At 36.1% G+C, this 16886-nt stretch overlaps 1 protein-coding gene across 1 annotated transcript in view; it reads right to left on the reverse strand.

Moving 5' to 3' along the window:
* Positions 1-15702, reverse strand: part of LOC121408740 (RWD domain-containing protein 4-like) — a 37671-nt gene extending 21969 nt beyond the window's left edge. The window contains exon 1 of the mRNA XM_041600355.1: positions 14879-15702. Within this exon, the coding sequence (XP_041456289.1) occupies positions 14879-14989 (111 nt within the window). The 5' untranslated portion in view covers positions 14990-15702. The remainder of the gene's footprint in view (positions 1-14878) is intronic.
* Positions 15703-16886: the final 1184 nt, after the last annotated feature.

Raw genomic sequence — 16886 nt, forward strand, 5'->3', positions numbered from 1 at the left:
GTTGCCAGGCGACTCTGTAATCTCATCTTCCTGGAGGAGAGGATTGGAAGGAATGTAAGTGGCAGGAAGAATCCTCCAATGGATCGTGAGAGGATGGGCGCTGTGAAGAGGGCAGTATTCTCCCTCTGCCCGACAGGGGGTGAGTCTGCGGACGCAGTTTGGAAGAGATGTGTCACTGTAATCGATTCCCAAAACAGAAATTTGAAAAGAATACAAGTCTAAAAAAAGAGAAAAAAATCCACACCTTTGCAATTTTTGGGCCTTTATCAACTAAAGTTTTCGGGTTTTTTTTCATTTCTTTTGGTTAAATTTACTATTATATATTCAAATCAGCGTCCATCCTCTCTCATATCTTCCTGCCACTAGCATGCTCTCAATAAGTCATAAATAGTGTAATATTTTACTATGATACCTAAATTTTATGAACATGATGAGTTTAAACCAAAAGTGAGGTCAGATGTAGTTTTTTGGGGGGAGGGGAAACAATGAAATTTTCAATTTTCAATAATTATACTAATTAAATAAATAAGTACAAACACTACCTTATACAATTGTTGGCAAAGCATAAGAAGATTAAAAGTATTGCAGGTCAATTGAATATTGTATCATTGATGATTCCAAATAATACCTTCATTTTCATGATCCATAATAAGGGCATCCCTACTTTTTGCGAACTTATTTTAGGCAGTGTCCCATACGACATATGAAAATGCAAAAGTTTTTCCTACAATTTTATTTTTGATGATGCAATTTCACAATATCAGTTTCTCTTTCTTTGACCCATGGGTGATCAATCTACCCCATGAATATCTAATTACTGCCCTTCATTTTCCAATAATTGTCCTATTAAAAGATGTCTTGTACGACACACAACATACGACATGACATGAAGTGAAGGGGGGGGGGTGAACTTACTCTTTCCGTATTCTCCCAAACCCACATAATGAAGAATTTAATAGCATTTTCCACTGTGATTTACTCAATCACATTTTGAATACTATATCAAATAAGTTTGATTTGTTTCTGAAGCTGCTTTTGCCAAAGTTGTCACCTGTATTGATGGGTTAAAAAAAAAAAATTAAGTCAGATGATTTACTTTGAATGAGAATTAGGTGAAAACCTTATGGGAAAATGTGCACCCCCTCCCCCTTGGAAAATCTTGGATCCGCTCCTGATTGTTAGAGTAATCGGCAGCCACAACATAGCTGGGTCAATCCACGTCAAATCAACCAATTTTCAGACAATTTGTCACCCGACCCTCTTCGATTTTCTTTAAACTCGCACCAAATGTTGCCCCAAGTGTCTGACGGAAAAATCTGAAATATTTTGCCCCAAGGTCAAATGGTTGCTAAGATACGGCCTCCCATAGCAACCAATGCGCACACAACAAAATTATTTTAAATAAAATTGCCTATTTTTGATTGACTACTGCAGCAAAGTTTGATTGATTACAGTCTTCATTTTAAGTAAATTGGAAGAACTTTTTGGTCTAAACATGCAGAGTATACTGTAGCGCGGACCTGTCAACCGGATTTCGCACACGAGGTCACCGAAAATGGCGTTAAGCATCCGTGTCAATGATTTCAGAAGCATGTTTGGAGGCTCATAAATCCAAAACTAAATTAGCTTAGAACCAAATATTATGCACATTCATGGACTTTCAGATGCTCAACAGAATTACAAAAAATTGACCCAAGAGTATGTGTCGTTTTCCCTCAAAGTTGGATTTTTTTCAAAAGATGCCAAGTTCAAGGTCACGGATCACCTCCCGTCCCATCGAGGAGGGGGACCAATTTCTGTGTTTTGATAGACATTTACCCATATTTTCAAGTGTTACTTGAGAAATTTTGCTACCGGAATGTTAAGGGGCTGATTTGCGCATTCCAAAATGGTCGTAAACACCCTAAAATTGATGTTAATGACACATACATGCTTTTCAACACTTTTCAAATTGTGATAACTCAAAGATGAAGAGCCCAAAGACATTGATCTCTTCTGTGATGATAGTCTGTAATTAGTATTAAAAGGATATATCTTCAAAAATAGTTTTTATTGTTGGTAATGACCTTGAAAACACACCTAAAATTCAATAAAAACAGTAAATTGGCTAATTTTCCAGAATCAAATGGCATTCAAATGGTGTTTACATTGACTTTCAAATGGGTGTCATTTCAATACAAAGGGTGAGCTTAAGCCAAAACTTGGAGGACATGTTCAACTTTTGGTCTACTTTAAGCAACAAAAAATATTTGAACTCAAAACCATATCATTTGACCTTGAAATTATTCCAAATATAGCTATTTTTTGCTTCATAAGTAGCATATTCAAATCGCGCGTGTACATTGTACTTTGCAACACATTTCAAAATGGATTTTCTCATAGAGAGAATAACCTGATCAGGCTGATATTTGCAGTATACGTAGTCTGTAATGGGTTCTTGGAGGATCTACTGATTAAGTACCTATTCTCTCATGACAATGACCTTGAAAATACAGCTGAAAATCATAAAAATCAATAAGTCATACAATTTTCATTAATAATCAAGTGTTTTTATCCACTTTTAATTGTGTGTTATTCCATCTAAGATTGTGAGTTCATGCTGATAATTGCAAATCATGTTCCACCATTGGTCTACTTTAAGCAACAAAAAATATTTGAACTCAAAACCATATCATTTGACCTTGAAATTATTCCAAATATAGCTATTTGTTGCTTCATAAGACAGTAGCATATTCAAATCGCGCGTGTACATTGTACTTTGCAACACATTTCAAAATGGATTTTCTCATAGAGAGAATACCTGATCAGGCTGATATTTGCAGTATACGTAGTCTGTAATGGGTTCTTGGAGGATCTACAGATTAAGTACCTATTCTCTCATGACAATGACCTTGAAAATACAGCTGAAAATCATAAAAATCAATAAATCATACAATTTTCATTAATAATCAAGTGTTTTTATCCACTTTTAATTGTGTGTTATTCCATCTTAGATTGTGAGTTCATGCTGATAATTGCAAATCATGTTCCACTTTTGGTCTACTTTAAGCTACATAAAATATTTGAACTCAAAACCATATCATTTGACCTTGAAATTATTCCAAATATATATTTGTTGCTTTATAAGTAGCATATTCAAATCGGGCGTGTACATTGTACTCTGCAACACATTTCAAAATGGATTTTCTCATAGAGAGAATACCTGATCAGGCTGATATTTGCAGTATACGTAGTCGGTAATGAGTTCTTGGAGGATCTATAGATTAAGTACCTATTCTCTCATGACAATGACCTTGAAAATACAGCTGATAATCATGAAAATCAATAAATCATACAATTTTCATTAGTAATCAAGTGTTTTTAACCCACTCATGTCTTGATAGAATAGTTACCTAAACTGTAGATTTTCCAAGTACTCATTACAGACTACTAATACTGCATATATCAGCCTGATCATGTATTCTCTCTATGAGAAAATCCATTTTGAAATGTGTTGCAAAGTACAATGTACACGCGCGATTTGAATATGCTACTTATAAAGCAACAAATAGCTATATTTGGAATAATTTCAAGGTCAAATGATATGGTTTTGAGTTCAAATATTTTATGTAGCTTAAAGTAGACCAAAAGTGGAACATGATTTGCAATTATCAGCATGAACTCACAATCTAAGATGGAATAACACACAATTAAAAGTGGATAAAAACACTTGATTATTAATGAAAATTGTATGATTTATTGATTTTTATGATTTTCAGCTGTATTTTCAAGGTCATTGTCATGAGAGAATAGGTACTTAATCTATAGATCCTCCAAGAACCCATTACAGACTACTTATACTGCAAATATCAGCCTGATCAGGTATTCTCTCTATGAGAAAATCCATTTTGAAATGTGTTGCAAAGTACAATGTACACGCGCAATTTGAATATGCTACTTATGAAGCAACAAATAGCTATGTTTGGAATAATTTCAAGGTCAAATGATATGGTTTTGAGTTCAAATATTTTATGTTGCTCAAAGTAGACCAAAAGTTGAACATGTCTTCCAAGTTTTAGCTTAAGCTCACCCTTTGTCTTGAAATGACACCCATTTGAAAGTCAATGTAAACACCATTTGAATGCCATTTGATTCTGGAAAATAAGCCAATTTACTGTTTTTATTGAATTTTAGGTGTGTTTTCAAGGTCATTACCAACAATAAATACTATTTTTGAAGATATATCCTTTTAATACTAATTACAGACTATCATCACAGAAGAGATCAATGTCTTTGGGTTCTTTATCTTTGAGTTATCACAATTTGAAAAGCGTTGAAAAGCATGTATGTGTCATTAACATCAATTTTAGGGTATTTACGACCATTTTGGAATGCGCAAATCAGCCCCTAAACATTCCGGTAGCAAAATTTCTCAAGTAACACTTGAAAATATGGGTAAATGTCTATCAAAACACAGAAATTGGTCCCCCTCCTCGATGGGACGGGAGGTGATCCGTGACCTTGAACTTGGCATCTTTTGAAAAAAATCCAACTTTGAGGGCGCCCTACAGGAAAACGACACATACTCTTGGGTCAATTTTTTGTAATTCTGTTGAGCATCTGAAAGTCCATAAATGTGCATAATATTTGGTTCTAAGCTAATTTAGTTTTGGATTTATGAGCCTCCAAACATGCTTCTGAAATCATTGACACGGATGCTTAACGCCATTTTCGGTGACCTCGTGTGCGAAATCCGGTTGACAGGTCTGCGCTACAGTATACTCTGCATGTTTAGACCAAAAAGTTCTTCCAATTTACTTAAAATGAAGACTGTAATCAATCAAACTTTGCTGCAGTAGTCAATCAAAAATAGGCAATTTTATTTAAAATAATTTTGTTGTGTGCGCATTGGTTGCTATGGGAGGCCGTATCTTAGCAACCATTTGACCTTGGGGCAAAATATTTCAGATTTTTCCGTCAGACACTTGGGGCAACATTTGGTGCGAGTTTAAAGAAAATCGAAGAGGGTCGGGTGACAAGCATTGGTTGATTTGACATGGATTGACCCAGCTATGATTTTTTTAATACATATAATTATTCAAAACCAAAACAATTATACTGTAGATCTCTTTAGCCTGGAAAAATTAAGGGGAAAAAAAATGAAGTGAAAGAGTGAGAGAGAGAGAGAAAAAAAAATTGAGGGGGTAGAGAGATGGGGAAGGGGCTGAGAGATATAAAGGAAGGAGTCACGGAAAATACTGGTAAAATAGAATTAAAGGATTTCATTCCAAATTTCGAGTCGTCCAGATATGATAATAGTTAATGAGTGAGGTCAGATGCATGTACATGCATGTTTTTTTCTATATTTCCTTTTCTGATACGATCTATCCCCTGGAAATTCGTTCCAGTCCATTCAAGCTACATTTTCTTATTTTCCATTGTTGAACCATCTTCACTACTTCAAGAAATGTTTCAATTCATTTTCATGTTCAATCTTCTCAAAATGGCAAAACAAAAAGAGGTGTGATCATGCAGTTGGGTTAAAAAAAATGTTTTAGTTCCATTTAACTTAATGCATGCAAGAAAATAAGAAAAAAATATTCAAAGATGCGTTTAAATGGGTTTGAAAGGGATGGTCCGGTCTGAAAGTATTTATATCTCAATATCATTAGACTAAAATTCGCAAAGCAAAATGCTAAAAATAAAAAAAAATCGCACAAAAAATAACGAAGTTATTAACTTTTAAAGTTGAACAATATATTGTGAAAAAATATGCTCATCGTCATAAGTATTAATGAGGTGAGCCGATGATGTTACATGTATATCCCCACTTTTACGTTACTGTAGTTTGGTGTCAACTACCTACACACTAATCTTTTTTTTAATCTCTTAAATATTTGTTGAGTTATTGCACAGAAACCCTCGCATATTTCATGAACTGTAACCTTTGACCTGTGGACTCCGAAATCATACTTACATGTAGCCTGTAAAAAGTTTTACAATTCATAAAATATTTTCGAGTTATTGTGCAGAAACCAAGAGGGGGACGGGCGGACAGACAGGGGCAACACTTCGTCTGGGGGGGCATACATTAGTAAAAATACAAAATAACAAGTTGGGATATGACATCATCAGCCCACCTAATGAATATTCATTAGGTGAAATAATGCAAATCTTAAAGATTGAACAACTTCATTATTTGTTATCTGGTTTTTATAAAGTTTTCAGAATTTCGTTCTGTGAATGTTTATTTATTAAAGGTATAAACACATGTACATGTATCTCCAGCCTGGACCATCCCTTTAAGAACAACAAAATGTCAACTTTGATTGATAACACTCAAATACGTCAAGAAAACTAGAAAATTAATCAACATTCTTATTCAATGCATGCTACAAAATGAAAAAAAAATATCAAAATGCATATTGCAAAACCAAAAAGTTTGAAAAGAAAATATCTTAGAAGTTTAACAAATGCAAAATTCATTTCACATTCGTTCTATAAAATTCCATGCAAAACGGAAAGACACTAATCATTAAAAAAAAATGAGATGAACATTTTGAATAAAAAAATAGGTCTACAACACTAAACAGGGTCGTCAAGAAAATAAGATGCACATGTGACGCGGGAGTTCTAACGAGTGCCCAACATTTTCTGGGTCGGGAGACGCCTGCACAAAATAAAATAATAATAATTAGCATATAGCACTTAATACAACAGTTTCTAAGCGCATGAATACAAAACTTAGAAGCTTCCATACATAAATAAAAAATTGTATAACAATCTATGTGAACACAAGTTAATAATATAGAATACCAAATTTTTCAAAGAAGTTGATTAGCCAAAAAAGACGATATTTAATATCAACTCAGACATTGGTACCTTCAGACCAGGTACAAGCATACCTACGGGAGGGGTGGGGGGGGGGGAGGAGGGGGCACGTTGCCCCCCCCTGACGAGTCATAACCCATGTAAGTGACGTATCCCTACCCCCTTTTGGGGTACAAATTCCTATATGATGGTTGAAGACCCTTTTTGTCATTTTTTTTTGAGGGGTACGAAGTCCTCCTATACTATGGTTGAAGATCTTTTTTGTCATTTTTTTAGGGGGGGTACGAAATCCTCCTATATTATGGCTGTAGACTTTTTTTTGTCATTTTTTTTGGGGGGGGTACGAAATCCTATATTATGGTTGAAGACTTGTCTTTTTTTTGGGGGGAGTACGAAATCCTCCTATATTATGTTTCAAGACCCTTTTTGTCATTTTTTTTGGGGGGTACGAAATCCTATATTATGGTTGATGACCCTTTTTTGTCATTTTTTTGGGGGGAGTACGAAATCCTCCTATACATGTATTATGGTTCAAGACCCTTTTTTGTCATTTTTTTGGGGGGTACGAAATCCTCCTATATTATGGTTGAAAACCCTTTTTTGTCATTTTTTGGGGGGTACGAAGTCCTCCTATATTATGGTTGAAGATCTTTTTTGTCATTTTTTTTGGGGGGGTACAAAATCCTCCTATATTATGGCTGAAGACCCTTTTTTTTTGCTTGTCAAATTTTCGGGCGGACGAATTTGCCCCCCCCCCCCTGTGAAAAATCCTACATGTACAGTGTACATGTAGGTACGCCACTGAGAACAGTACGTATCACTACAGAGTACATGTACATACATGTATATGGCGGGTACACTTCCGGCTCCGCGGCGCGCCTCGGCCATGCCAGGCTATAAATACCACGCCATGCACCAGCGCCTGGTCAGGCCCCGTATGCCAGAGGTCTTCAAAGTAGACTCTGCAGACCAAAAGTACATCTATAATATATCAGTTTTGCTACATGTACGTGTATTTCACTTATGCATTCGAATACAATTAAACTTAAATAATGATCGAAAGGCAGAGCTGACCACATGGGCCAGCCGTTTGCGAGTTGTTCGGATGAATTAAACAAGTGATAAGTACCGTAAGTTGCGCCGTGCCTCGTGCATAACATGCACCAATGAATGCTTGTGCACAACGTACATACAGTATACGCCTGGACCCGCGCGCCGGGCGCGGAAAAGTGCCATGAATGCATGCACGAGGCGATCCCAAACACAACTCGTAACTTCTGGGCGATCCCCCTTCCGCGCGCGGAATGCATTCATAAAAAGCCCGAACTAATGTCGCAGCACGCACAGAACGTGAAAACCATGTATGAACGTTACGTTTCATACCGCCAACCAAACAAGGCGATTCTCTTCTCGTGACCGATCGAACGGTACACGTTCTTCAGTGGACTATTGTCCTTGACTGGCTGAGCGAAACGTAGTTTGAAATACGCAACATGACATCCGGGTTGACCTGTCCGCCCACGCTATAACATGTAGACTTGAGTCAAAAATTGTGTCTGGTACTGTACTTGATTAACCTTATGTCCAAGTTTCATGAACTAGGTCCATATATTTTCTAAGTTATGATGACATTTCAAAAACTTAACCTCAGGTTAATTTTTTGATGTTGATTCCTCCAACATGGTCTAAGTTCATTGACCCTAAATGACCTTTGACCTTGGTCATGTGACATGAAACTCTAATAGGATGTTCAGTAATACTTGGTTAACCTTATGGCCAAGTTTCATGAACTAGGTCCATATACTTTCTAAGTTATGATGTCATTTCAAAAACTTAACCTCGGGTTAAGATTTGATGTTGACGCCACCGCCGTTGGAAAAGCGGCGCCCATAGTCTCACTCTGCTATGCAGGTGAGACAAAAACAGATTCATGTATAAAACATTTCTTTATGAGGATTTTGAGAAATACTTGATTAAAAAAGGGAGGCACAGGCAGCTTTCAGAAAAGCAAAAAGAGAATATTGGAAAAACTACTGTGCCAAACGTAATAAAATGCTAAGTACAGGTATAGGTTCTGTTGGGAAAAGGATAAATGGTATAAAAGGTTGCAAATCTAGGATACATAGGGGATACCGGATTTGATCCTAAATAATGGAAAAACTATTGCTAAATCGGCAGAAGAAAAAGCACTCATTTTTCTTCAATGTTTTAACCGTATCGACTCAAACCTAGACAAGTCAGAAGTAAACAGGAGGAAAAAGATTGAGAATATACTCATGAACAATATTGAAAAGGTAAGTACTGATCGAGAAAATGTACTAAATGACAATTTTAACATGAGTGAATTACAAGGTGCTCTTAATGAAATCAAGGACACTGCGCCAGGTAAGGATAATGTCCAAGCAAAAATTATATGAAACCTTCCAGGTAAGATAATTGACAATATGTTAGATTTATTTAATGAAATATGGGATAAGAGCTTATTGCCATATCAATGGTCAGAAGCTATACAAATTCCTATCCTAAAAAAAGGAAAGGATGCTTCCAATCCATCATCTTATCGTCCAATTCCTTTACACCATTATTATGTAAATTGATGGAAAGATTAATAAAAAAACAGAATGAATTGGTATATAGAGAAAAATAATATCATCACCCCTATCCAATCTGGATTTAGGAAAGAAAGAAGTACCACAGATCAAATCATAAGGTTGGAAACGGATATTAACAAGGCAATGATTAATAGAGAATATACAGTCGTTATTTTCTTAGACCTACAGAAGGCCTATGATTTAGTATGGAGACAGGGTATAGTAAGCAAAATATATGAATTGGGATTTGATGGTAGAATTTTACGTTGGATAAATGCTTTTTTATCTAAAAGAATGTGTCAAGTGAGGATCCATGACCATCTATCTGTACAGCAAAATGTTGAGTTGGGAATAATGCAAGGGAGTGTAATAAGTCCTTTATTATTCAACTTTATGATTAATGATCTGCATAAAATACAAGACGTAGTAGAGATTTCAGTTTTTGCAGACGATATATTTTGATGGTTTTCCCACAGGAACCCCTCTTTCATTATAAAGAAACTGGAGACAGCAATTGTTTTAATACAGGAATAGTGTAAAACATGAGGGATGCATATTTCTTCATCCAAATCTGTAGCAGTTACTTTTGGTAGAAAAAAAAGACTTCAAATTTGACCCAAGAATCAATCATGAAAAAATAAAGAACACAAGTTCTTAGGAGTTTGGTTTGACTCGAAACTGACTTGGTCAAAACACATACACAAAGTAGTAGTAAAATGTAAAAAAAGACTCAATCTTTTAAAATGTATAGCTGGCACCGATTGGGGCCAAAAATCTGACATCTTATTTTTGGTGTATAAAGGTTTAATTAGATCAGTAATGGACTACGGTTGCGAGGCCTATGATGGAGCTTGTGGTAATCTGAAAAATAAATTAGACTCTATTAAATATCAAGCCTTAAAAATTATCACGGGAGCAGCACACCAAACATCGTTAAATGCTCTACAAGTGGAATGCAATGAAATTTCACAAGCGCGTAGAAGTATGTTTGTAGATAAATATCATTACTACCTAAAGGTGGCAAAAGAAACGCATCCCACAAAAAGAATATTATTGCCATGCTGGCAGTACGAAATAATCACAGGAAAAAACAGGAGAAGGTCCGTTTGTCAAAAGGATAAGAAATCAAATAAATGATGATATTGAAAAACAGGTAGACTGTGCTCCAAGAAGACCCTTTTGGCACTACAAAACACCAAATGTTTCTACCATTATCAAAGAACACATTAAAGGGGAATGAAACCATTGGAACAAATAGGCTTGTGTAGAAACAGAAAAATCAAAGAATAAGAATAAAGAAAGTTTGAGAAAAATCGGACAAATAGTGAGAAAGTTATGAGCATTTCAATATTGCAATCACTAATGCTATGGAGATCCTCACATTGGCAATGCGACTAGGATGTGTGATGTCACTGATGAACAACTTTCCTTTTGGTGGACTATAAAATACCCTCAAAATGTCTCTTTTTGCTTTTTCTTATGATGATACAAACTCTTTATCCATGATGTATTCTTAAAAAATATGTATTACACTGCACATGCCCTCATGTAGACAGAACACATGATTTATGGATGGATGTGATAAAAGAGGCAATTCTAGTGAAATATATCCTAAAGTAATGGGGAGAGTTGTTCACAAGTGACATCACACATCTTTGTCGCATTGCCAATTTGCTATCTCCATAGCATTAGTGATCGCAATATTCAAATGCTCATAACTTTCTCATTATTTGTCCAATTTTTCTCAAACTTTCGTTGATCTGTTTCTTTGATTTTTCTTTTTTCACACAAGCTATCTTGTTCCAATGGTTTCATTCTCCTTTAATAAGAAATTCACATCACCTATAGAGTCTAAAACATATGCTGCTACATGTAGGTTACAAGATGGAAGAATGGGTTCAGCCTTTTACATACCGAAGTTACAAGTAAGAAAAAAGTTCAGATTATGTAAAGTAAACATTATGAGAGCTGAATTGTCAGCGATTATTATGGCCTTAGAGTGGGTAGAGGAATATCTTCCAATAGCATTTTAACTGACTCAAGTTCTGCTTTAGAAGCCATACAAAATTTCCAGGAAAGTAGTATGATAGTTGAAATATATGACAAATCAATGATAATAAACAGATTTGGAATAGAAGTGAATTTCGAATGGGTACCAGCACACTGTGGCCTAGCAGGCAATGAAGAAGCAGACGCTTTAGCAAAACAAGCGGCTTCAAAAAATAACATTGATGTTTACATTAACAAAAATAAACAAGAATACTTGAAAGGTCAGATTTTTATAAAAATGAATGGCAGAGTTCATGGGAAAACACGGAGAAAGGCAGACACCTTTTTAATATACAACCAGAGATGAAATATAAATGTATTATAAAAGGTTTTTGCAGGAAAGATGAACGAATATTGCATCAATTCTGTCTTGGTAAATGCAGATTGAATTATTATAATTGTTATATAATGAAAAAACACGATACAGAACTTTGTAATAATTGTCAAACTCATGAAACCATAGAGCATTTCATGTTATTATGTCCTTTATATGCCAGACAAAGGATCGACTTTATCGCAAATTGAAAGTTACGAACCCAAACCTAACGACGTTATTCGCCAAAGAAGAAACTTTTCCGGCCATTTTAGCCTTTATAAAAGGCAGCGGAAAATATAACCAACTGTAGAGAATATATAAACATACTGTGCATGTATACATGGGAATACCTATATATGAGGCTGGTTATATTTTGTTGTGTGTATTTATATTCAGGCTTATTTTTTAGGCTGACTTTGTAGTAGTATGTCGCATTATAATGTATAATAATTATGTAAATATGGAGGGGAAAAAAAGAGAATTAAAAATAAAAGACAACAAAACATTTATTTATCTGAAGATTCTATTGGGAATTCCATATAGATACCATTTTCTTTCTTCTGTTTCTATTTTTTTACTCGTTTTTTCAATAAACCAAAGGTATGGAGTACAGCGCTTATAAATACTCTAGAAAGACACATTATTAAAACCAATAAACTAACACCCACATCAATGAAAGGAAAACACAAGCACGAGTACTAACTGTTAAATCTAACAAACAATGTTTAAACAAAATACTCATAATATTTGAATACATTATTACACAATGCCTTTCCTCGGTGAATCTATATCTCACACACAGTCCAATTAATAGCAAAATCGAATGACGAGAGCTGTACAGGGGAGGGTGGAATCCCTCTCGCTTAGCCTTGCGGAAATCATCGGATATCGATGGATAGCGCTACCTCCACACTAAACTCAACCAACCAACCAATAATAGAGGGCGTACACAAAGATATGCCCAAAATTCAAGTTTTCGAGCTTCCTGGTCAATACAAAAATTACTCTCACTCAGTCTCAGGTTATATTGAAAAATAAATTACAACTGTATAAAAATTACTATTTTGGGTCACAAAAGTGATATATTAAATTGCGTGCTGTGTACAGCAGCCATTGGTATACTAATTTTTTACTATAACACAATCCTATCTGTAACTTAGTCTTTAGTCTTAGACTAGGCCTACCCCTGTCAGTATCATGCCTGTAGGCCTAGTGACGGGTTATATCATAACCTTGTTCATTGAATGAGTGGTGACGGGTAGTGTCGTGACAGTGTAACTGTAACGTACAGTTAGACAGGCATGATTGAGAGTGAGACCCTTATTTGTGGAAACATCCATAGTCTAGCTACCGTTTTGTTAGGTAAACTTGGTAAGGCAAGCCCTTGGTAATATTATAACAAACCTCTTTTTTTTCTGTTTTTATTGGTTTTCATAAAATAACAGTAACAAACAATATAGGCTGACAATAAGTTCAAGGCTATTTAAACACATTAACAAGCTAAATTATCTAACGTTAACTTAATAATCAGCCACAAACATCCATCCTCACAACATACCACTCACACATACACAGACCCACACACACACACACACACGCACGTCTTCCCAATGTTAAAAGCTTGTATAAAGTTTAACTTTCTTCATACTTTCCTATGTTATAAAAGAGGACCCTCATTACTGCATAACAAGTACAAATTACATCAAATAAGTAAAATAATTGAAACAGGATAAATTTCCTTAAAACTGTATGGTCCATTTCTTAAAATGAGCACTCAGCTTATTCTTTTTTTGAGCTATCTTATATTCTACATTTTGTTTTGATTTAACCATTGAGATAAAAGCTTCAAACCTCAGTTCTTTCTCCTGAAATTTGCAAGAGTAAATGTAAAATTTCAAATACAAAAATAGAACATTAATACAAGAGTCATGTTTACTTCCCGTATGTACACCAAACAAATAATTGAATTTTGAGAATACTAATTCACGGGAAATGTCAGAATTAGTATATATTTTATCCATCAAATTTTCCCAGAGAGGGACTACTTAATTACAGTTGCAAAATAAATGATCCAATGTTTCAGGTTCTTCTGAGCAAAAATAACAATCGGGGGAATCTCGTTTCCTTATCCTAAACAAAAAGGCATTAACTCCAATAGCATTGTGAAAAATCTTAAAATAAAAACTTCTCAGTTGAGTTTCTATTGTACATCTAAAATTATCCCTGTGTATTATGGACCAGTCTATCTCTTTGGGCCAAAAAGCTCTTCCCACTTACTCTCCCACTTAGACTTAGTATTGGAAGTACAATACTTTTTTTGTAACATATGATATGCATGTTTAGGTTTTTTCTTTTGAATAAATTATTAACAATCTTCCTAAAAATATCTTCATCTGTGTGCACAGCATCATCAAACCAGCTAAGATAGATTCCATTCATGAGAGAATCATATTTTCTACGGTCCCTAATAGGAATGTCAAATTCGATAACCAAATCTTCAAATAATTTTGCATTACCAACACCATCATATAATTGTGAGATGGAATAAATACCTTTCGCATACCATATTGGATAATAAAAATAAGACCTGTGCTTTAACCTCACATTCCTATTCCACCAAATAAATTCTTGTAAATGATATTGGCTGTAACCAAATTCATTAAGCATATTTTGCCTATACAGATACCAAGCTTTGATAGATTCTATCAGTTGACAATTTTTTAACTTAGACAAAACGATGTCTGGGGCATCTGCCCTAAAAAGGGCTAAATTGTCTTCACAAAAATCAGATAAAATGTTCAGTTCTATTACTTTCCAAGCACTCTTATAATTGTCATCCAAAAGTCTAGTAACCCAATACAATTTCTGAGCTTGTGCAAATACCAGAGGATTTATCATTCTCAACCCCCCTTCCTCAGAGTCATAGTCATTGCACAAAAAATGCCTCTTGTCTTGACTCTGTCGTTTCCATTGCATTGCTCCAAATGAACTTAAACATGCTATTAGGATAAGTCTTTTTAAAAAAGTGTTAGGCAGATTGATACACAGAACACTAAACAGATACAACAACTGGGGAAATAACAAAGACTTAACAACTGCAATTATAACAAACCTCTTGTTCCTCCTTGCTTGTAGACATTCCTGATGCAGAAAACTGTGAGTCTGGAAAAAGTTGTAAACGAAGGCCAGTGGTAGCGATGCCAAACCAGCCGCGCGTTCGCATCGGTATGCTCTGCCCCTGTGTAAAACATGGTCTCAGAAAACTCTTTTCCAGTCTTTAAATATTAATTCAGTAACACTCTGACCCACAAAAATCCGAAGATTATTAAATTAAAATAGGAAATTTTCACTTTACATTCTTATTTGAGGTTAGAATCGCCAGATATTTTGCACTTGAAATGTGTCTTGAAACCTGCCTGATCGTACGATGCGCGCGGCCATTTTGAATCTCAGAAGCCAAAAGTGGAAAGTACTGCTCATGTCATAATCATGTGACACACAAGATTTTGACTTCCACCAGTGTTTGTGGCAATTTGAATCGTTAGTTTAGTACTTTTGCTCTGAAATTATGTCTAAAAAATCCGATTTTTTTTGCATTTTGATATCATGATTTGTTGAGATTTTGTTGATATGGTGATTTGATGATGACATGAATGTTTTGACCCCTTTATCGTACCCCTACACATAAAAAAACCAAAAAACTCCCAGCATCATGAGATTCTTTGAATTCTAAGCTTTGTAATGATACCAAACTTGTTACCAATTAGCAAACCGCGAATTACCGCCAGCGGGAAAGATAAGGGCTTGCACTGTCCCCAATCTGGAAAATTCAGGGTCAATACAGAGACTGTATAGTCTGTTGAGTAGGGTTGTTTGGTTTTTGGTGATTATGTAACAGATGGTGATGTACCTTTCTTGCCCTTTTTAACCCTGATTATGGTCCAAGGCCCCATTTTTTTTTTTTGCCTGATTTATTATGTCTAGATCTATGTTTACCCCTTCCATAATTTGCCCCAGGCCCCTGCGTGGCCTATATGTTTGCAACCCGCCCCTCACCCATAATTGCCATTATTACTCGTCCCAACCCTATTTCTTTTTTTTTTTTGGGGGGGGGCCTGTAACACGGACCCCAAACTTTATTGGCCCTTGCCCCCTGACCCCATTTTTTTTTTTTGGGGGGGGCTACCCATTATCGGTACTTGTCCAACGTCACCGGCCCGGCGGCCCCTACCTATCCCGACCCATTTTTTTTAGCTACCTTTAAGCCGTCAAATGTTACTGGCCCCCGCCCCTCCCCCCATCCCAGCCCCCCCCCCCCCACCAGCCCAATTTTTTTTAGCTTTCTTTAACTTGTCCAACCTTACCGGCCCCTGGCACCCCATCCCGGCCCCTTGGCCCCGACCCAATTTTTTTATTTCTTTTTTATTTTTAGCTTTCTTTAATTTGTCCAACCTTACCGGCCCCTGGCCCCCCCCCCCCCCCCCATCACGGCCCGTGGCCCCTGACCAAATATTTTTTTTTTTTTTTTTTTTTTAGTTTTCTTTAACTTGTCCAACCTTACTGGTCCCTGGCCCCATCCCGGCCCATGGCCCCTGACCCATATATTTTTTTTTTTTTTTTTTTTTTTTTAGCTTTCTTTAACTTGTCCAATCTTACCGGCCCCTGGTCCCCCTCCCCCCATCACGGCCCGTGGCCCCTGACCCAATTTTTTTTTTTTTTTTTTTTTCTTTAACTTGTCCAACCTTACTGGTCCCTGGCCCCCCTCCCCCATCCCGGCCAGTGGCCCGACCCAATTTTTTTTTAGCTTTCTTTAACTTGTCCAACCTTACTGGTCCCTGGCCCCCATACCGGTCCATGGCCCCTGACCCAATTTTTTTTTTATAGCTTTCTTTAACTTGTCCAACCTTACCGGCCCCTGGCCCCCCTCCCCCCATTCCGGCCCGTGGCCCCCGACCCAATTTTTTTTTTAGCCTTCTCTAACTTGTCCAACCTTACCAAATCACTTTGGAAGGCCAGAAAGGCGATCTTGTAATATTCTCGATGTTGAATATACTTGTTTGGGGGAAAAATAGTATAACAGAATACATCTTTTCACAAGTGAACATTCGATCGTCTTTGAA

The sequence above is a fragment of the Lytechinus variegatus genome, chromosome 2 (assembly GCF_018143015.1).
Source record: "Lytechinus variegatus isolate NC3 chromosome 2, Lvar_3.0, whole genome shotgun sequence".
NCBI lineage: Eukaryota > Metazoa > Echinodermata > Echinoidea > Temnopleuroida > Toxopneustidae > Lytechinus > Lytechinus variegatus.